The sequence below is a fragment of the Pseudorca crassidens genome, chromosome 16 (genome assembly GCF_039906515.1).
Source record: "Pseudorca crassidens isolate mPseCra1 chromosome 16, mPseCra1.hap1, whole genome shotgun sequence".
NCBI lineage: Eukaryota > Metazoa > Chordata > Mammalia > Artiodactyla > Delphinidae > Pseudorca > Pseudorca crassidens.
Genome location: NC_090311.1, coordinates 82,167,094 through 82,187,835, shown reverse-complemented (window position 1 = coordinate 82,187,835; position 20,742 = coordinate 82,167,094). Strand labels below are relative to the sequence as shown.

General features: G+C 45.3%; 1 protein-coding gene across 2 annotated transcripts; it reads right to left on the bottom strand.

The window, feature by feature from the left end:
- Positions 1 to 433: 433 nt before the first annotated feature.
- C16H1orf131 (chromosome 16 C1orf131 homolog) lies at positions 434 to 20,732 on the bottom strand. 2 transcript variants are annotated; one of them, XM_067711108.1, is made up of 7 exons: positions 20,516 to 20,685; positions 18,053 to 18,396; positions 3,735 to 3,791; positions 2,605 to 2,700; positions 2,396 to 2,482; positions 1,777 to 1,829; positions 434 to 735 (listed from the first exon to the last, which is right to left on the bottom strand). In XM_067711108.1, the coding sequence occupies exons 1-7, from the start codon at positions 20,601 to 20,603 to the stop codon at positions 597 to 599; spliced, it is 864 nt and encodes a 287-aa protein (XP_067567209.1). In that variant the 5' UTR covers positions 20,604 to 20,685; the 3' UTR covers positions 434 to 596. The 2 variants fall into 2 exon arrangements, with proteins under 2 accessions (XP_067567209.1, XP_067567207.1); XM_067711106.1 differs by lacking the exons at positions 434 to 735; positions 1,777 to 1,829 and adding exons at positions 3,086 to 3,135; positions 9,384 to 9,446 and having other exon boundaries at positions 2,438 to 2,482; positions 20,516 to 20,732.
- Positions 20,733 to 20,742: the final 10 nt, after the last annotated feature.

Here is a 20,742-nt window from a genome sequence, read left to right as displayed (position 1 = left end):
CGACCACAAGGGTCAAAAAGAGGGCGGTGGCCCAGTTCCTGGAAATCCCCGCCCCTTCCCCCAAACAGCTGGAATACTCCTACCACTCATTAGCCTGTGAAATGACCCACCCCTATAAAAACGGACAACCCCAGACCCTGGTGCCACTCTCGCCTTCTGAGATGGCCCACGCCGTCTGTGGAGTGTGTGTCTCTAAATAAATCCACTTCTTCCCCATCTGTCACTTTGTCTCTCGCTGAATTCTTTCTGCGATGAGACACCAAGACCCTGAGCTTCATGAAGTCCTGAGACCAGGTGTGTGACCTCAGCTGGAAGCCTGTGGGTTCAAGTCCCAGTCTGAGTTACACGGTTTCAGTTTTACTTCAGATTCACATTACAGTTGTGGCCCAACATGGTTATCACCAAAAAAAAAAAAAAAAAAAAAATCAGACACTTCAGCAGATAGAAATTTTATTATTTCAATTTGATTCTGTTCCCTAAAATAAAAGAGCAGTCTATGAAATATGAAATAAATAAGAATAATCTGGAAGTCGTGTAGGGGTCCAGTTTCGGTACACTGGCACCTTCCCATTTCTCTCTTTATTTTATAAAGTACTTCATTTAGCCACTCTGGAAGAATTTATTTTTTTGATATCAACTTGGCTCAGAATCAGTGTCCCATTTTTGAATTTTCCAACCTGTCCAATCCGTCCACTTGACAAAATACTGGGAGCCGATTTCTTCTTTTTGGATTTCCTACATTTAAAGTGAGAGGAAGGTACTATAGTTAAGCTTATACAAAAGGATTTCAGCACCACCAACCAGGCCACCGAGGTCTGGCCCTGCAACCTCCTGGCCCCTCCCATGCAAGGCCCCCGCCCCACTGCAGCACCACTAGCTTCCTGCGTCCCTGAACATGCCAACTGCCTCCTGCCCTAGGGCCTTTGCACTGGTTTCTTCCACGTTGAATATTCAGCTACCAGATCTTTCCGGATCTTCCCCACTCAGTTCTCGACTCAGATGCGGCCTCCTTAGAACGACACACCAGCCCACCCTCAGTGACGTTCTCTCACGATGCACTATTTCAACCTCCTCACAAAACCTGACAGGACCTGACATGCCCTTACTTATCTGTTTAGATGTTTTGCTGTGTTTCCCTCCCTAAAATATAAGCTCCTCCAGGGCGGGGACTCTCAGTGTGATCATGGCTGTGCGCCCAACACCTAGACACCTATGTGCCGGCGCACAGTGGGCCCTTGACAGACCACACAACCAGAAGAGATGACCACCTTCCAGCATGTGCAAGCTCGCTAGGGGTCCAAGAAAAAGCTCAAGACAAAAGTAGATTTTGAAACAGTAATTTGAGGAGAGAGAAAAAGGTACTTGAGCAAAAGCTAAGAAGCAAGCAGAATGGCACAAAATCAACGCTCCATTACTCAAACCACGGTGCTCTGCCTCATGTGGTCATGCAAGTGCAGGCAGCACAGGCTCTCTTAGGAGGGGACAGAGGTCTTGTTGGAAACGTCAGCCTCAGCTTTTCCACTAGTCACTGCACATGTCTGGTCTTTGAAAATGGGAGACTGGAGAAGGTTCCTAGTTCAATCCTGAGGGAGTTGTCTGATCTTGGACAATTTACTGAATCCTGTCTCCCCCCTCAAGGGCTGACTTAGGATCAGGAGAGACAGTGCACCACTGTATCAGGCTTGAAACACCACATCAATTCAAGGTATCATGTTCAGAACTAACCAATGGATTTATCCAAATCATTCTACCCGAGTACCTGATGGTATCACTCACCTGTCTTCCTGTCCTTTCCTCTTCTTTTTCTTGAAAATATCTGTGTCCTGGGCCTGATTTCACAATTAAAGAAAACATATGTATCAGTAATGGAGATTCAAAAAAAAGGCAAGAGGTTTGTGACCAAAAGCCACAGAGATATCATTTATTTTTAATATTTTTTTCAAGTAGGCATGTTAATTATACAAAGTTTCATCCTAAAACCCTTTCAAGACTGTGAAAGGCCATTCAGAGAAAACAGACAGGAGAAATGTCAAATCTTCCATTTTAGGCGAAAGGGAGGGAGTGTAACATCTATTCCCCTTGTGGTTTTTCAGAAGCCCGTGTGTTGTATATAATGTAAAAGGCAAAAAAAAAAAAAAAAAATGACTGCATATAGGGAAAAGGTCAAAGTAGCTCCCAGTACCTGAACAGGAGTTTGCTATTTCAAAGCAAACCTTTCAGGTAAATAAGTCAGATTATGTGGCTGGTATCACAAAATGTAGCTGACTTGAAGAGAGGGTAAGAACAGTCATCTAACTCTAGATTTGTTGCTGTCTAGACTGCTTTCCAAGCAGCGGGGTCCAGCAAATTGCAACCACCTTTCTGTTCTAGTTTAAGAAAAGGCTATCACACCTACCGTTCTCTTTACTTTTTCCTTTGCAGACTTTTTTTCTTTGATTTGCTCCTGCAAAACCTTGTAATTCACATAACTATTTTTGGGAGGCTGAAATGAGAAAGAACACCAAGCATCATTTCTGACTTGGCCTTTGCCCCCGCCCTGCCCTGCCCGGGGCGCCCCCCTTTGCTGCACCCCGTCTGCGGGTGGGAGGCAGAAGCAGCCCTCACCTTAGCGCCCAGCATAATGGCGCGTCCCTGCTCCAGGACTCTCTCCTTTCCTTTTCCATAACCTGTGATCCCAAACCGGTGCACTTCCAAACGAGCCTGCAGACACAAAGCACAGTCAGGCCCAAGTGCCTTCCAGAAACTCCACAGAGGAAACACAGCCCTAGGAGTGCTGCCTGCCAGACACGATGGGCTACACGCCCAGCACTTTTATGGAGGACCTGCAGGGGCTACACCTCGCAAGAGTGCTGTCACGGTGTGGTTTAAGCAGCTTTGTGGAGTCTCTCACAAAGGTCCATAACCTCCCCACGCCATTCTCCCACACTGAATGCAGGCAGTCGAAGCAAAGACTTATCTCCACACAAATTAGTGACAAAACGAGGGTGACCCGCAGAGCTCTGCTGTACTTTAGGATGTGCCCTAAAACAAGCTACTACCCATAAAGGCAACAACTAAAAGTACCTTCCCAAATACATCTACTCACACGTGGAAACCCTTTATCACAGCAGCTTCAAACACAGGTCCATGTTCTTTCTTTAAAAACATATTGTAGAAGAGAAAACGTCACCAATACCCACTCTCGGCAGCTGGATTACTTCCTGTCTTTTTTCTCACACATTATTTTAAAATTTTTATTATTATTATTTATTTATTTATGTATTATTTTGGCTGCGCCAGGTCTTAGTTGCGGCACGTGGGACCTTCATTGCGGCACGTGGGACCTTCACTGCGGCACGTGGGACCTTCACTGCGGCACGTGGGACCTTCATTGCGGCACGTGGACTCTTAGTTGTGAAATGCATGTGGGATCTAGTTCCCCGACCAGGGATCGAACCCGGGCCCCCTGCATTGGGAGGGTGGAGTCTTAACCACTGGACCACCAGGGAAGTCTCTCTCACACATTTTTAAAACCTAGTCACAACCACAGAACACACACATCCTTGCTTTTCCTACTTACCATTGTATCATTGACACTGTAGTCACAAAACCGACATGTTTTAAACGACTGCACAATGTTGAATCAAGTAAATGTAGTGTGATGTGCTCCACCATTTCCCCAACCATTGGACAACATGTAAACATATGCATTTTTGTTACAAAGCTGAAAAAATTAAGAATTTCAAAGCACGTACCTTTTCTAAGTTAAATTCTTGTATATCCACATCTTTCTCGAGGATACTAGTTTTGGTCTGAAAAGGAAAAGAAAACATTCTTATTAATAAGGTCATCTGTTCCTTATAGCATTCATCATACCAAGAGCATACTCATGTTTTAAAAGCCTTGAAACTGGCCCAGATGCCTAAATAACAAACAATAATACATGCTTGTTGCACAGAAGCCTAATTAACAGCTAATGGAAGATAAACAGAGAAAATAAATTTAAGGTTTCAAAGTTTAAGAAAAGACTGACGAGAAACTAAAAAAGAAAAGAGAGTAAGAGAGAGACCAATGTCTGTATCTCACACACCAAATGTGGGAAACTCTGTATGGTGGGGGGTTTAGAAAAGGATAACCGAGCAGAATTTTAGAGGGTAAAAAGGTCATATTTAAATAATTCTCAGGAACTCCCTGGCGGTCCAGTGGTTAGGACTTAGCGCTTTCTCTGCCATGGCCCGGGGTTCAATCCCTGGTCAGGGAACTAAGATCCCACAAGCTGGGAGGGGAAGGAAGGGAGGGAAGGAAGGGAGGGAGGGAGGGAGGGAGGGAGAATTCCCTCTTTTCTTCCCTCCTATCCAGCCACTGGAATAATGGCTAACTCTCTTAAACTCTCTTGAGTTGAAAATTTCTTTCAGGAACATCAGATTTCTAGAAATGATGGAGACTGGGTTTATAATTCCCCACAGAAAATAATGATACTGGAAATGCCATCAAAATATGTGACTCTTTGCATCAATATATCCCCTGGCTGTGGTTACCAATCCATAGAATTGACCAGAAGTTTGAGACTTCAAGGAAACTATTGTCAAATCTGGCCAAGGACAGCGGTCTCTACTCAACCTCAGGCCATCCCAGCCGTGCAGCATCTAGAAAAGCAGTCCTGGCCTCTGGCTCGGAGGGGCCGGGTCTGTGCGGAGAGCAACGGACAGGGGAATGGCTTGTTAAAACCCTTCTGCTTGTAACCTGCCTTCACTGGTTAAGCTCGCTTTAGTTATTTTGTTCTTTCCTTTCCCCTCTCTTTAACTGCATACCTACCCAGCTTCTCGTAGCCTAGTTGTTTTGCAGGAATTTGGAGTCAGCTCCTGCCCCGTGCGAGCTGGCTAAGGCTGGCCGGGTCATCAGCCCTAAAATGGGCCTGCGCAGGTGTCCGAGGAAGGGCCTTTTGAGGTCAGGGGCCAGAAAGCTCCGATCACGCTGAGCACCTCCATTCTGAACACAGACGCCTGTGACCCAGATACGCCTGCATAGAACACCGATTACCTCACCTTTTCCCCTTCCTCCGATCACCCTTCCCCACTCCTAAGACCACCATGCTTATCCCATAAAGACCCCAGCCCCCTCGCTGTTGGGAGGCGGATCTCAGACTTGTTCTCCCATCTCCTCACTTGGCTGCCTCCTGAATAAACTGTAAACCTCGGCATCTAGGCGTCTGGCTTGCTGCACGTCGGGCAAATGGACCTGGTTCGGCAACAGATCCTTCTTTACAGAAAAAATTCTTGGATAATTATCATGATGCTGAGTCTATCAGCATGGTCCCCACCACCACCTTCACTTTAGTTTCTCCTTTTAGCTTTAAAACCACTTTAGTACAGTATTCACAATGCAGCACCTGCATTTAGAAATAATCAGTGGTCTCCCGTCTTCTTTCCCCTACCCTCACTGTGGTAGGGGGCACTAGTGCCTACAGGTAATACCGGGTCCTCCTCCACTTCTAGGCTCACAGGAGAACTGGGCTTTGCTGCCTACCCGAAGTTAGGCACGGCTACATGACTTGTTTTGGCCAAAGTGTGAGCAGACGGAAGCATGCCCCTTCCACATGAAACCTCTAAGAGCCTTCATCGGGACTTCCCTGGTGGTGCAGTGGTTAAGAATCCGCCTGCCAGTGCAGGCAACACGGGTTCGAGCCCTGGTCTGGAAAGATCCCACATGCTGCGGAGCAACTAAGCCCATGAGCCACAACTACTGAGCCCGTGAGCCACAACTACTGAAGCCCACATGCCCTAGAGCCCGTGCTCCACAACAAGAGAAACCACTGCACTGAGAAGCCCATGCACCGCAACAAAGAGTAGCCCCTGCTCGCCACAACTAGAGAAAGCCCGCGCGCATCAACAAAGACCCAACACAGTCAAAAAATAAAAAATAAATTAAAAAAAAAAAGGCTTCATCTACTCCCCTTCTCCACCAAATGGTGGAGCCCCTATCACCCTGGGCCCCTAGAACAGGACGGCATGGATCATAGCCGCCTGCCCTGACAATCCTGATGAACACGTAACATGAGAACAAGATTAACTTCTGCCTTTAAACCACTGAGATGTAGGGACTACTTGTTATGGAACCACTGTCTCACCCATCTTGACTGATAAAGCCTCACTGTCCCACACACGAGAGAGAGAAACGTTTGGAGACTGTGAGAACTTGTCTGTTAGGTAGTGAAGAAGAAAGCAAGCTATAAGAAGCAGACTCAGACTGAGTACCAGACTCAGTGAACTTTCTCATGGGCTGACTTGCTGACCAAAAGTATTTTCTACTGCACTGGTTAAGATTTTTCTTCTATTAGTTACCCTGTCCAAACTTTGTCCAATTAGAAAAGAGTTGGGTAAATAAACACTCTCTTTTTAATTTATGCCAGCAGTTCTGGGAATATTGAGAAATTTTTTCGTATCTTCTTGAGCGTAAATTATTTCAATTAGATTACTTTCTTCTTAATACCTATCTGACACTCGATATACTAAACAGTAGGGGACATGGTACAGCTAAAGGGTGATGGACTTCAGGGCAGCCCTGGGGTACGGCAGAGATTATGAGGGCAGTAAGAACCCGGGGCAGGGACTTCCCTGACAGTCCAGTGGTTAACACTCCATGCTTCCAACGCAGAGGGCGCAGGCTGGATCCCTGGTCGGGGAACTAAGATCCCATGTGCCATGGGGCGTGGCCAAAAATAAATAAATAAATAATAAAATATAAAATAAACATTAAAAAAAACACAAGAACCTGGGGCAATAACTTGACAGAATGTCTTTATGTCTAGTGAAGCTTCTGGTGCAGTACACTTGTGTTCCTCAAGAGACAAACAGCCTAACTAACCTACATTCCCTCTCGCTTGTGTAGTAGCTGGGCACACAGCTTTTAAGCCAGAAAGTCTGGGGTCTGAACCTGAGCTCTAGCACTTATTTCACATCCACAGTCCTTCATCTGGAACCCTGAGACAATTCAGATGGTGATGCTGTGAATATACTGAATACTGTCCAAGACAGCAACCCGTAATTAAGCGCATTCACGTTTCTGCAGCAATGCCTATGAATATTCACGCCCAATGGAACCAACAGAAATAACTCTTAAGCCTCACTTCAGTTCAGGTCGGGTTTTACTGCCAAATAAATTTGCGCCAAACTTAAAAAAACAACCTAGCTTGTGCTTTCTAAAGCTCTGGGGTTTTGGAACTGCAGATATGGGATGGTGGGGTACCTGCTTAAATGCAGGCAAAGAGCTCAACCTCTCTAGGCGTCAACCTCTTCTGCGAAATGAAGACAGGTCACGCTGTGAAGACCTAATGAGATACCGAACTAGTTAATGAATGTAAATAATCACGGTTAGTACACAGTAAGCACTCAGGAAATACTGGTAAATCTTTACTCAGCAATTCCTTACATGTTCAGAAGCAGTGTATGCGTACCTCAGTCCAGGCCACAGGATCCAGGCGTCCCTTCTGACCTACAGTACACTGTTCTATTATTTCTACTATATCTTTCTTGTCTCTTTTCTGTGGAGGCCATAAGGTTCATGAGATGGACCAGTGTTAGGGGTGGAAAAATCACATCGATCAGACACACCTCTGAAGGCCAGACAATACTTGGATCATTTTAAGCTACACTTGACCCTTTCATTTCTTAAGAGCACAGGAATTTTCTTCCTTATAGGCAGCCTTGCACTCATTAAAGAGTGAGTTCATCCACTCAATCCTCAAATCACAAGTCCAGGCCACCCCATTTTGAACCTGGACCCCTGCAGTAATCCTCACTCGGTCCCCTCATGCCTCTGGCTACTGCTCACCTATGATCCATTTACCACGCAGGGGCCAGAGCCATCTTTTTAAAATATAAATCAGATCACTTCACGCCCTTGCTTAAATTCTCTGGTGGCTTTCCATGTGCTTTAAACTAACTCCAAAGGCCCCATGTCTCCGAGGCCTGGTGAGGGCTGGCCTCAGCCTGTCTCTCCAACAGCCCACACCTTCCCCCCTCCGTCCCCCTCCCCCTTGTCTTCTGGCTCCTGGAACCCCGCAGGCCTCTCTACAGCTCAGGGCATTTGCAAGGCAGCTTCCCTCCCCTGCATTACTCTGCTCTCTCCTTCCCCAGCACCCTGCAACAGAGCATCAGCCTCAAGTCACCTCCTCGGACACCTCTGACCACTGGCTCTAAAGGAAGTTCTGCCTGCTACTCTCAGGACCCTGTATCTTTCCTTCAGAGGGTTTATAGCTCTTTTTAAGTATATTATTGATATTAATTTATCCAGGGTTTGCCCAATCCACCAGTAAACCATACACTCCATGAGAGAAGATGGCTGTACCTTGTTTACTGTGGGATCTCCTGGGCCTGGCAAAGAGTAAGCACCCAATTATTTGTGGAATAAATGAATGAATAAGATTTCTGGGCAGACTACATCTATAGAGCTTTACAAATGGGACATGATCAGGAAGTTCACTTGTAGGTCAGCTATCTGGAATGGGTAAAATATTAAACAAATGGTGACCAAGTTCCCAGATAAGTCCATTAAAAGGGGTTCTGGTCAACAACTCCGATGCAGGGGGAAGGGTTTCCCACACAAGGGAGCAACGGTCCCACACAGTCAGGTGTCCTACAGTTCAGTGCTACTCTGACACTATCTACCAGAGATGGCACAGGTTCCGCAGGTGAAGGGGCTCAGTCCTACGATACCGTCCCCACTTCAGAGGCCAAATGCAAGCCCAGGTTGTTACCTGTAGTACTTCTAACAGACCGCCTACAGACTGGAAGTTCTCATGACCCCCTCCTTGGGTTCAACTAATTTGCTAGAGTGGATCACAGAACTCAAGAAACCCGTTTACCTCCTAGATCACCAGCTTATTCTAAAAGGACATAACTCAGGGACAACCAGATGGAGGAGATGCAGAGGGCAAGGCTCGTGGGAAGGGCGAGGAACTTCCACACCCTCTCCAGGTTCCACTCTCCCAACCTGGAAGCTCTCCAAACCGAACCCCGTCCTTCTGGAGTCTCAGAGGTTTCGTCACATAGGCATAATTGAGTAAATCGTTGGCCACTGGCAACTAGCCCCTTTGCCCTCCCCAGAAGTCAGGGCATAGGTTCTCTAATCACAAGGTTGGTTCTCCTGGCAAGCAGTCCCCATTCAAGGACGCTTTCCAAGTCATTTCACTAACACAACAGAAGACACCTTTACTGTTCTCATCGCTTAAGAAATTCCAAGGGTTTTAGCTCTGTGCCAGAAATAGGGACAAATATTTAATATTTCTTATTATAAATCGTCATATCACACCTACGAAAATCTGTTTCAATACACTATGTAGTTTAATCATTGTTTATTGCACAAGCCTAAATTCTGGGAAAAGAAGGTCATTTACTTGCCAGTACCTCTTGTGTTCTCGAGAATACTTCAGACAACAGAGGGCAACAGGAACTCACATGGAGACTCGACTAGTGGGGGGAGCCGCATAAATGGAGAAATAAAAGGAAAACAAATAAAAAGAAAACTTCAAAGACGGCCAGCTGATTGCACGACTGGTCAATGGAGGCTACCATTATTTGATCACGTATTTTTGCGGACCCCATGTCTGCACTGTCCTACGGTGACTTGTAAGTCTTCAGAGAGCAGGGGCCACATGTACCTGTTCCCATGTTGCACAAACTCTTAGCAGAGCACTATGTGTCTTAATTACTCCAATGGTCTATCCTTTGCCTGGCATGCCCTATACCCAGGATATGCCATAACAACTAGCTCTATATTAATTTGCAGTTATTTATATGTTGCAATGTCAACATTCTAAAGTCTTTTTATGGGCGTATGTGTTTTTACTGTGTCCACATATACTGTCTCCTTAGCCAGACACATTCACATTTTCAGAAGATAAACTTTAAAAAGGAGAAAAGGGTCAAGATGGTGTACTAGGAGGACGCGGGGTTTGTGTCTCCGCACGACTAGGGCACCTACCAGGCACCGGTGGGGGACCAAGGACACCTAAGGGGGCAGAACGTGGGGCATGCGGGGAAGTGAAGGGGGAGGAGAAGTGGAGGCGGGACTGGACTCGAGGGGCGGCTGGGGGAGGGGAAAGGATCCCACGCCTGGAGGGGAAAGGGGAGGGACGGTTGGGTGGGCAGAGGATCAAAAGGGAGCGTGGCCAGGTTTCCCCTGCCCACTTGGGCCCCGGGGAGCCAGCTGAGATCCCGGGCCTGATCCTCTGCCCACCGAGGCCCCCTCCAGCCGCACGGGTCCTGAGGGAGTTGGGGGGGGAAGGGGGAGCAGAAGTAAAGGCCGGACCTCCAGGACCGGCACCCCTGAGGGGCAGCTGGAGGAGGGAAGGAGTTCTCATACCTTCTCCCCTCCCCGCCTCCACGGAGCCCACCCATGGTTAGGGGTTCAGCACCGACAGGGGAGACCCTCAGGGGAGCGGAGGAACGGAAGGGAGCGCGGCCAGTGCTCTCCCTGCCCACTCGGGCGCCAAGGAGCCTGTTGGGCTCCGGGGCCTAATCCCCCGGCCTCTGAGGCTCCCTCGGCAGCACAGAGCCCAAGCCCCGCCCCTGCCCCCCACCCGGGGCCCCGCCTCTACACCCACTCCAAGACGCCCTCCAGCTACGCTGAGCCTAAGCGCCACCCACACACCCTCACTGAGGGCCCGACCTCCAAACCCCAGAACTGCACACTCCGGAGGCCCCCTAGGGCCACGCTGCCTCTCCCCCAGCAGAGTTCAGGTGCGAAGCCTGAGGCCCCGGCCCGCCCTAAACCCCTCCCCCACCTAAGGTCCACCTCCCACCACCCCTCCCCCCCTAAGCTCTGCCCCCGCCATAGCCAAGGCCCTTCCCGGCCTTTCTGTTTTTCCTCTTTGTTTTTTCTTTTTTCTCTTGTGGTTCTGTTTTACCTTGTTGTAGCTGTTTCAATTCTATTTTTATTTTTCCTAATGTATTTTTTATCTTTCTAATTTTATTTTATTTTTTATGCTTTGTTATTGTACCACTCCTTTTTTTTTCTTTTCTTTTGCCGTGCCACACTGCTTGCAGGATCTTGGTTCCCAGGCTGGGGGTCAGGCCTGAGTTCCTGTGGTGGGAGGGCCGAGTCCAAACCGCTGGACTAACAGAGAACCTCAGACCCCAGGGAATATTAATTGGAGTGAAGCCTCCCGGAGACGGGAGGTCCTCATCTCGGGCACCAAGACCCAGCTCTACCCAACTACCTGCAAACTCCAGTGCTGGACGCCTCAGGCGAAACAACCGGTAAGACAGGAATCCAGCCCCACCCATAAATAAAAACGAGACAACAAAAACTACGTTACAGATGAAGGCGCAAGGTAAGAACCTAGAAGACCAAATAAATGAAGAGGAAACAGGCAGTCTACCTGAAAAAGAATTCAGAGTAATGACAGTAAAGATGATCCAAAATCTCGGAAACAGAATGGAGAAAATACAAGAAACTTTTAACAAGGACCCAGAGGAACTAAAGGGCAAACACACAGTGATGAACAGCACAATACCTGAAATTAGAGATACTCTAGAAGGAATCAATAGCAGAACAACTGAGGCAGAAGAACGGATAAGTGAGCTGGAAGATGAAATGGTGGAAATAACTGCCAGGGAGCAGAAGAAAGAAAGAAGAATGAAAAGAACTGAGGACAGTCTCAGAGACCTGTGGACAACATTAAATGCACCAACAATCGAATTACAGGGGTCCCAGAAGAAGAAGAGAAAAAGAAAGGGTCTGAGAAAATATCTGAAGAGATTATAGTCAAAAACTTCCCTAACATGGGAAACAAAATAGTCACCCAAGTCCAGGAAACACAGAGGGTTGCATACAGGATAAACCCTAGGAGAAACACACATATTAAGCACACAAACAAAAATTAAATTCAAAGAAAAAATATTACAGCAGCAACAAAAAGCAACAAATAACATACAAGGGAATCCCCGTAAGGTTATCAGCTGATTTCACAGCAGAAACTCTGCAGGCCAGAAGGGAGTGGCAGGATATATTTACAGTGATGAAAGGGAAAAACCTACAACCAAGACAACTCTACCTAGCAAGGATCTCATTCAGATTTCACAGAGAACTCAAAAGCTTTACAAACGAGCAAAAGCTATGAGAATTCAACACCAAACCGGCTTAACAACAAATGCTAAAGGGACTTCTCTAAGCAGGAAACACAAGAGAAGAAAAAGACCCACAAAAACAAACACAAATCAATTAAGAAAATGGTAATAGGAACATACATATCGATAATCACCTTGAATGTAAATGGATTAAATGCTCCAACCAAAAGACACAGACTGGCTGAACGGATACAAAAACAAGACCCACATATATGCTGTCTACAAGAAACCCACTTCAGACTTAGGGACACATACAGACTGAAAGTGAGGGGATGGAAAAAGATATTCCATGCAAATGGAAATCACAAGAAAGCTGGAATAGCAATACTCATATCAGATAAAATAGACTTTAAAATATAGACTGTTACAAGAGATAAGGAAGGACACTACATAATGATCAAGGGATCAATGCAAGAAGAAAACAATTATATATATTTATGCACTGAACATAGGAGCACCTCAATACATAAGGCAAATGCTAACAGCCATAATAGGGGAAATCAACCATAACAAAGTAATAGTGGGGAGACTTTAAAACCCTACTTACACCAATAGACAGATCATCCAGACAGAAAATAAATAAGGAAACACAAGTTTTAAATGACACAAGAGACCAGACAGACTTAATTCATACTTATAATAGGATATTCCACCCAAAAGCGGAAGAATACACTTTCTTCTCAAGTGCACACTGAACGTTCTCTAGAATAGATCACACCTTGGGTCACAAATCAAGCCTTGGAAAATTTAAGAAAACTGAAATCGTATCAACCATCTTTTCCGACGAACTCTACGAGATCAGAAATCAGTTACAGGAAAAAAAACCGTAAAAAACACAAACACATGGAAGCTAAACATTGCGCTGCTAAATAACCAAGAGATCACAGAAGAAATCAAAGGAGAAATTTAAAAAATACCTAGAAACAAATGACAATGAACACACGACGATCCAAAATCTATGGGAGGCAGCAAAAGCAGTTCTAAGAGGGAAGCTTATAGCAATTCAAGCTCACCTCAGGAAACAAGAAAAATCTCAAATAAACAATCTAACCTTACATCTAAAGCAACTAGAAAAAGAAGAACAAAGAAAACCCAAAGTTAGTAGAAGGAAAGAAATCATAAAGATCAGAGCAGAAATAAATGAAATAGAAACGAAGAAAACAATAGCAAAGATCAATGAAACTAAAAGTTGGTTCTTTGAGAAGATAAACAAAATTGATAAACCTTAAGCCAGACTCATCAAGAAAAAAAGGGAGAGGACTCACATCAATAAAATCAGAAATGAGAAAGGAGAGATTACAATTGACACCGCAGAACTACAAAGGATCATAAGAGACTACTACAAGCAACTCTATGCCAATAAAATGGACAACCTGGAAGAAATGGACAAATTCTTGGAAGGTACAACTTTCCAAGACTGAACCAGGAAGAATTAAAAAATATAAACAGACCAATGAACAGGTAATGAAATTGAAACTGTAATTAAAAATCTTCCAACAAACAAAAGTCAGGACCAGATGGTTTCACAGGTGAATTCTATCAAACATTTAGAGAAGAGTTAACATCTATGCTTCTCAATCTCTTCCAAAAAACTGCAGAGGGAGGAACATTCCCAAACTCGTTCTACAAGGCCACCATCACCCTGATACCAAAACCAGGCAAAGATATTACAAAAAAGAAAATTACAGACCAATATCACTGATGAACATAGATGCAAGAATCCTCAGCAAAGGACTAGCAAACAGAATCCAACAACACATTAAAAGGATCATACACCATGATCAAGTGGGATTTATCCCAGGGATGGAAGGATTCTTCAATATACGCAAATCAATCAATGTGATACAGCATATAACAAACTGAAGAATAAAAACCATATGATCATCTCCACAGATGCAAAAAAAGCTTTTGAAAAAATTCAACACCCATTTATGATAAAAAACTCTCCAGAAAATGGGGACAGAGGGAACCTACCTCAACATAATAAAGGCCATATACGACAAACCCACAGCAAACATCATTCGCAATGGTGAAAAACTGAAAGCATTTCCTCTAAGATCAGGAACAAGACAAGGATGTCCACTCTCGCCACTATTATTCAAGATGGTATTGGAAATCCTAGCCATGGCAATCAGAGAAGAAAAAGGAATAAAAAGAATACAAATTGGAAAAGAAGAAGTAAAACTGTCACTGTTTGCAGATGACATGATACTATACATAGAGAATCCTAAAGATGCCACCAAAAAACTACTAGAACAATCAATGAATCTCGTAAGGTTGCAGGATACAAAATTAACGTACAGAAATCTCTTGCATTCCTATACACTAACAACGAAATATGAGAAAGAGAAATTAAGGAAACAATCCCATTTATCATCACAACAAAAAGAATGAAATATCTAAGAATAAACTTACCTAAGGAGGCAAAAGACCTGTACTCAGAAAACTATAAAACAGTGATGAAAGAAATCAAAGATGACACAAATAGATGGAGAGATATACCATGCCCCTGGATTGGAAGAACTGAGACTGTGAAAATGACTATACTACCCAAAGCAGTCTACAGGTTCAATGCAATCCCTATCAAATTACCAATGGCATTTTTCACAGAATCAGAACAAAAATTATACAATTTGTGTGGCAACACAAAAGACCCCGCACAGCCAAAGCAATGTTGAGAAAGAAAAACAGAGCTGGAGAAATCAAGCTCCCCAACTTCAGACTATACTACAAAGCTACAGTAATCAAGACAGTATGGTACTGGCACAAAAACAGAAATATAGATCAATGGAACAGGACAGAAGGCCCAGAGATAAACCCACACACCTATGGTCACCTAATCTATGACAAAGAGATACACAATGGAGACAAGACAGCCTCTTCAATAAATGGTGCTGGGAAAACTGGACAACTACATGTAAAAGAATGAAATTAGAACACTCCCTAACACCATACACAAAAATAAACTCAAAATGGATTAAAGACCTAAATGTAAGACTGGACACTATGAAACTCTTAGAGGAAAACATAGGAAAAACACTCTTTGACATAAATCACAGCAAGATCTTTTATGACCCACCTCCTAGAGTACTGAAAATAAAAACAAAAATAAGCAAATGGGACCTAATTAAATTTAAAAGCTTTTGCACAGCAAAGGAAACCATAAACAAGATGAAAAGACAACCCACAGAATGGGAGAAAATATTTGCAAATCAAGCAACAGACAAAGGATTAATCTCCAAAATATACAAACAGCTCATGCAGCTCAATATCAAAGAACCCAATCAAAAAATGGGTGGAAAAAAAAAATGGGTGGAAGATCTAAATAGACATTTCAGCAAAAACGACATACAGAGCGTCAAGAGGCACATGAAAAGATGCTCAACATCCCTAATTATTAGAGAAATGCACATCAAAACTACAATGAGGTATCACCTCACACCGGTCAGAATGACCATCATCAAAAAATATACAAGCAACAAATGCTGGAGAGGGTGTGGAGAAAAGGGAACCCTCTTGCACTGTTGGGAATGTAAATTGATACAGCCACTGTGGAGAACAGTATGGAGGTTCCTTAAGAAACTAAAAATAGAACTAGCATATGACCTAGCAATCCCATTACTGAGAAACTGTAATTCAAAAAGACACATGTAGGGACTTCCCTGGTGGCGCGGTGGTTGGGAGTCTGCCTGCCGATGTGGGGGACAAAGGTTCGTGCCCCAGTCCGGGAAGATCCCACATGCCACGGAGCGGCTGGGCCCGTGAGCCATGGCCGATGAGCTTGCACGTCCGGAGCCTGTGCTCCGCAACGGGAGAGGCCACAACAGTGAGAGGCCCGTGTACCGCAAAAAAAAAAAAAAAAAAAAAGACACATGTACCCCCATGTTCACTACAGCACTATTTACAACAGCCAGGACATGGAAACAACCTAAGTGTCCATCGACAGATGAATGGATAAAGAAGATGTGGTACATGTATACAATGGAATATTACTCAGCCATAAAAGAAATGAAATTGGGTCATTTGTAGAGATGTGGATGGACCTAGTGTCTGTCATACAGAGTGAAGTTAAGTCAGAAAGAGAAAAACAAATACCGTATATTAATGCATATATGTGGAATCTAGAAAAATGGTACAGATGAGCCTAGTTGCAGGGGAGGAATAGAAAGGGAGACGTAGAGAATGGACATGTGGACATATGGGGGGGAAAGAGATGGTGGGACGAATCGGGAGATTAGGTTTGACAATAAATACACTACCATGTGTAAAATAGCTAGCTACTGGGAACCTGCTGTAAGGCACTGGGAGCTCAGACCGGTGCTCTGTGATGGCCTAGTGTGGTGGGATGGCTGGGGGGAGGAGGTCCAAGAGGCAGGGGATGTGTGTATGCGTATGGCTGATTCACTTGGCTGTGCAGCAGAAACTAACACAACATTGTAAAGCAATCATACTCCAATTAAAAACAAAAAAAAAAAAGAAAGAAAGAAAAGGGGAGAACCACCAAGGAAGCTAAAAATTTCATCAAGTTGAGGAAGTCCAAAATGTAAAACGAGTTGAGGTTCCTGAGAAAAGCCAACTACAATGAAAAGGGATTCTTTGGAGCAGAAAGAAGAATAACAGCCTGCTACACATGTTCCATTATTAAGAGATAGGGAGATGCAGACTCATTCAATGCCAACTTTTTTGTCCTTTCTATTAGAAAGAAAACTCTCTATTCCAGAAAGATGAACACGAGTTGAGTCTAAGCAGAAAGTGAAGACCGAGACCTTTGAGGAAACAAGGGAGGGTACCTAGACGCTTTATGTCAGTTAAATTCTCCAAACACATAATTGTATTGCACAACAGTGCTTTCCAACCTTCTTCACATCATGGCACAGAGAAAATACTAATATGTCTGGCTCACTGCGGTACTCTGTGGTAATACCAGTCTTTCTGGAAGCTCCCTGGCTGGCCGGCTTGGGGGCTCTGGCTGCAAGGGCCAAAGGAATCCATTTCTTGGTCTGCCTGTAACAGTTCCCATTGCCCCAGTATTTGGATACTGTAAGAATTGGAAAGCTGACCTAGAATCCTAAAATAAAGGTAGATATGGTTACAGAATGCATTAATAATCTTTGAGGAAGAGATGCTGGTGAGCTTGACATAAAGTACTAACTAAATTCTAGAAAAGATGTGGTAAACACCAGTCACTAGCACGTGTTCACATGTTCATCAAGAATACGCAAGCCTAACTGTCTTTGTAGTGGGTTGAATCGTGGTCTCCAAAAAGAAATGTCCATGCACTAATCCCCGGGAATCTGCAAATGTGACCTTATTTGGAAAAGGCATCTTTGGAGTGTAATTAAGTTAAGGATCTCACGATAAGATCCATCCTAGATTTAGGGTGGCCCTAAATCCAATGACGGGTGTCCTTCTAAGAGAAAGGCAGGAGAGTTGAGACTCAGACACCAGGAAGAAGTCCATGTGAAGACAGAGGAAGAGCCCAGAGCTCTGCAGCCACCAGAAGCTGGAAGAAGCAAGGAAGGACCCTCCCCCGGCAGAGGGAGCGTGGCCCAGCCAACAACATGATTTGGACTTCTGGCCTCCAGAACTGGAAAGAATACATTTCTGTACAGCAGCCCCAGGAAACTAAGACAATCCTCTTTCTTTTTATGACAGACAAAAGTGTACAGGACATGGGGAAAGCAACAGATACGTGACGTCTGGATTTTTGCAATGAATTGGACAAAAACTTGTGAAAAAGTTTGGATAAGCAGCCATGCCTCTCTCAGAGACTGAATTCGGAGTCAGACTTCCAAGTTCAGCCTGAGATTGCTGCTCAGCAGTCACACTGCTTTCCATCAGAATGCAAGTTCCTTGAGAGAAAGCAGTTTTTGCCTTTTGTTCCCAGGGCCTAGAACAGTGGCAGGGCAACATCAGGGTTTTCACCACGAAGCCCAGTTCATTACCTTTGTGTTCTCGTCTTGATCGGGCTTCTGTTTTCTTTTTCTACTTCTGCTGTGAAATTCCACCACTTCTACTGGTTCCCTGTCGTTCCTCAGGGGAGAGGGGGCTACTGCAGAACTAGAGACTACAGGTCCTGAAGGGAAACCACCAGGGGTCACGGCGGGAACACCCTGCAGCTCTTCCTGGAGTTCCTGGAAGAAGCTGGAAGCGCTCTTCCTCTGGCCTCTGACAAGAGATCCAGGTTGGAGATCTGGCTCTGCAACCAAGGCCCCTGGGGTCCCCATATCTCTTTTCTTCTCTGTTTTCTTTCTGATCCTTTTCTGCTCTGCTTCATCTTCCGTCTCTCCTGTTCGTTCAAACACAAAAGGAAAAATAAACATTTTGTGTTTTAGCTATCACTAATACCAAATCACGCGAATGCACGTGTACAGGTGCCACAGCTATAAACATGCAGAAATACACACAAAGACAAAAACTATTTTTCTTCCAAGAGGGTCGTATTTGCACAATTTATAGAATCCAAAGTGCACAGTCATCTTTTCCCAGGTAACTATATTTACGTCTTTGACTCTTACTAGCACAATTACTTTAGTCCTCACGTTGGTCCTGACTGTAAGTGTCATCATCACAATACCCCAGAAACTGGTAATCCCCGTTGGCTCACACTTTGTAATAAAAATGTTAGTACATCTGCCACTGCAGCCAGTGTTTCTTTTTTTTTTTTTTTTGCGGCACGCGGACCTCTCACTGTTGTGGCCTCTTCCGTTGCAGAGCACAAGCTCGGGACGCACAGGCTCAGCGGCCATGGCTCACAGGCCCAGCCGCTCCGCGGCATGTGGGATCTTCCCGGACCGGGGCACGAACCCGCGTCCCCTGCATCGGCAGGCGGACTCTCAACCACTGCGCCACCAGGGAAGCCCCAGTGTTTCTTTTTAACACTTTCTAGGGTCACAGGTGGGGACCGCGGTCTTCCTATTTCCTTTCACGGTTATGAATTAAGATGAACCTAAGACAACTGGCTTAATTTGAATGCCTTTACTTTCAACTAAATCTCCACACCTCCCCCTTCTTTCAGCTGCTCAAACTCTGACCAGTCACCTGAAGGTTCTGACAAGAACTCTAGGCCTAACGACTCACCGACAGTATGACTATTACAGAGCTCTCCAAACATTAGCTATTTATGTTTGTCTATTTTCTCAGTCTTTTATTCAGTAAATATGTATTAAGAGTCGACTAACCTTTGGCATTAGGCATATACAAATGAGTAGATACAGCCCATGCCGTCAGAGCTCCAAGCATAATTTCCAGGCTGTGTTAACACGAACTATATTTAGGATTTTGCAGAATACCTTTCCTCTAGGACTTCTCAAGGTCAGAGGCTAAGTCTTCTCTGTCTTCCGACATTCCCAAGGGCACAGAGATGCCCTGTCCACAGTTCAAGTCGATAACAAGTGCAGGGGTTGGAGCCAGAGAGTGTAGGGCTTGGAACCCAAGCTCTGAAAATTACTAACTGGGTGAACTTCAAGTTTTTAACCTTTAGTGCTTGTTTCTACAATAATGGGATCTGTCTTGTAATAATGGTATTAATGACAACATCTATTTCATAGGATTGTTGTGAAAATTAAACGAGTATATACCTGCAAAGCATGGAGTGTATGGTAAGCTCTCAATACGATTTTAACTATTATTTTTACTGTGTAATGAGCTTAGAATTTTGAGCAATGGCTCCAAAATAAAATAGCAACATCACGCTACAAATTTAAGAAATACGTTTGGCCTTTAAAGGCACTAATGCCTAACGATTATCTTTGGTGCAGGAACAAAGGATGTCACCTTCCCTGGGGCAAATTCTTCAGAGTGTGTGTAACGGTCTCTCTACCGAAGTGCCAGGAGTTGCCAATCTTTAACGATAAGCTCTTTTACCTTCCTCTTCCCCAGTCAAGATAAAGGAAGGAGAACATAAGTCAGCCAACTTAGGGATGACAGGTCATGAAGAGCTTCCTGTGAAACCACCCCCCGAAGTCCTTGGCAGGGGACACACTGAAGCATGAGATCCCCACATGACAAGGTGGCACCAATGCCCGAGGGTCAGGCGGGTCAAGGGGGTGCGTGGGGAAAGGAGGCTTCCCGGAGGAAAGCGATTCGGGGAAAAGGGGTGCTATTTCGAGAGCCCGAGGTCCTGCGAACACCTCCCCGGTAAGTCTGAAAGCCTTGGTGCTTCCGACACGCAAGCCGGTCCCCACCGAGGGACGAGCTAGGAGATTTAATTCATAAAAAACGCTCAACAGACTCCGGTCGCGGGGGAGGGTGATCTCCGACAAAAGCGAGTGGGGGACCCACTGTCAGAACCGGGTCGGACGAGCTGAAAGGTGCTCGACGTTCAAGAACCTTTAGTCGCGGAGGCCGGCCCAGTTCCGGGCTGCTCAAGTCCGCTCTCCACGTGGGCTCCGAAGGCCCGTACTCACCAAAGTCGTAGAGGTTCTGGAGCAGAACGTCCAGAAGGGCCTGAGAACCGGGAGGAGCGGAGGCGTCTAGCGCTGGCTCCTGCGCCATCGTGGGGCCCGGCCGGTCGTAGCGGGACAGCGAAGAGCGCGCGAGACTCCAGCGGCCCGGCACCCGCTTCCGGGTTCCGATATGCTGCGCACGCGCGCGCTGCAGGTCCCCGCGCGGCTTCCGTCCTGGTTAAGATGGC

Bases quoted from the DNA above. Each gene is read 5' to 3' on its own strand.
- C16H1orf131 (XM_067711108.1), bottom strand. From the start codon at position 20,603: ATGGCGCAGGAGCCAGCGCTAGACGCCTCCGCTCCTCCCGGTTCTCAG. The intron at 2,483-2,604 runs GTGAGGGCTGCT...TTCTCATTTCAG, and splicing joins CCATTATGCTGGGCGCTAAG to CCTCCCAAAAATAGTTATGT. The intron at 736-1,776 runs GTGAGTGATACC...CTTTAAATGTAG, and splicing joins AGGAAAGGACAGGAAGACAG to GAAATCCAAAAAGAAGAAAT.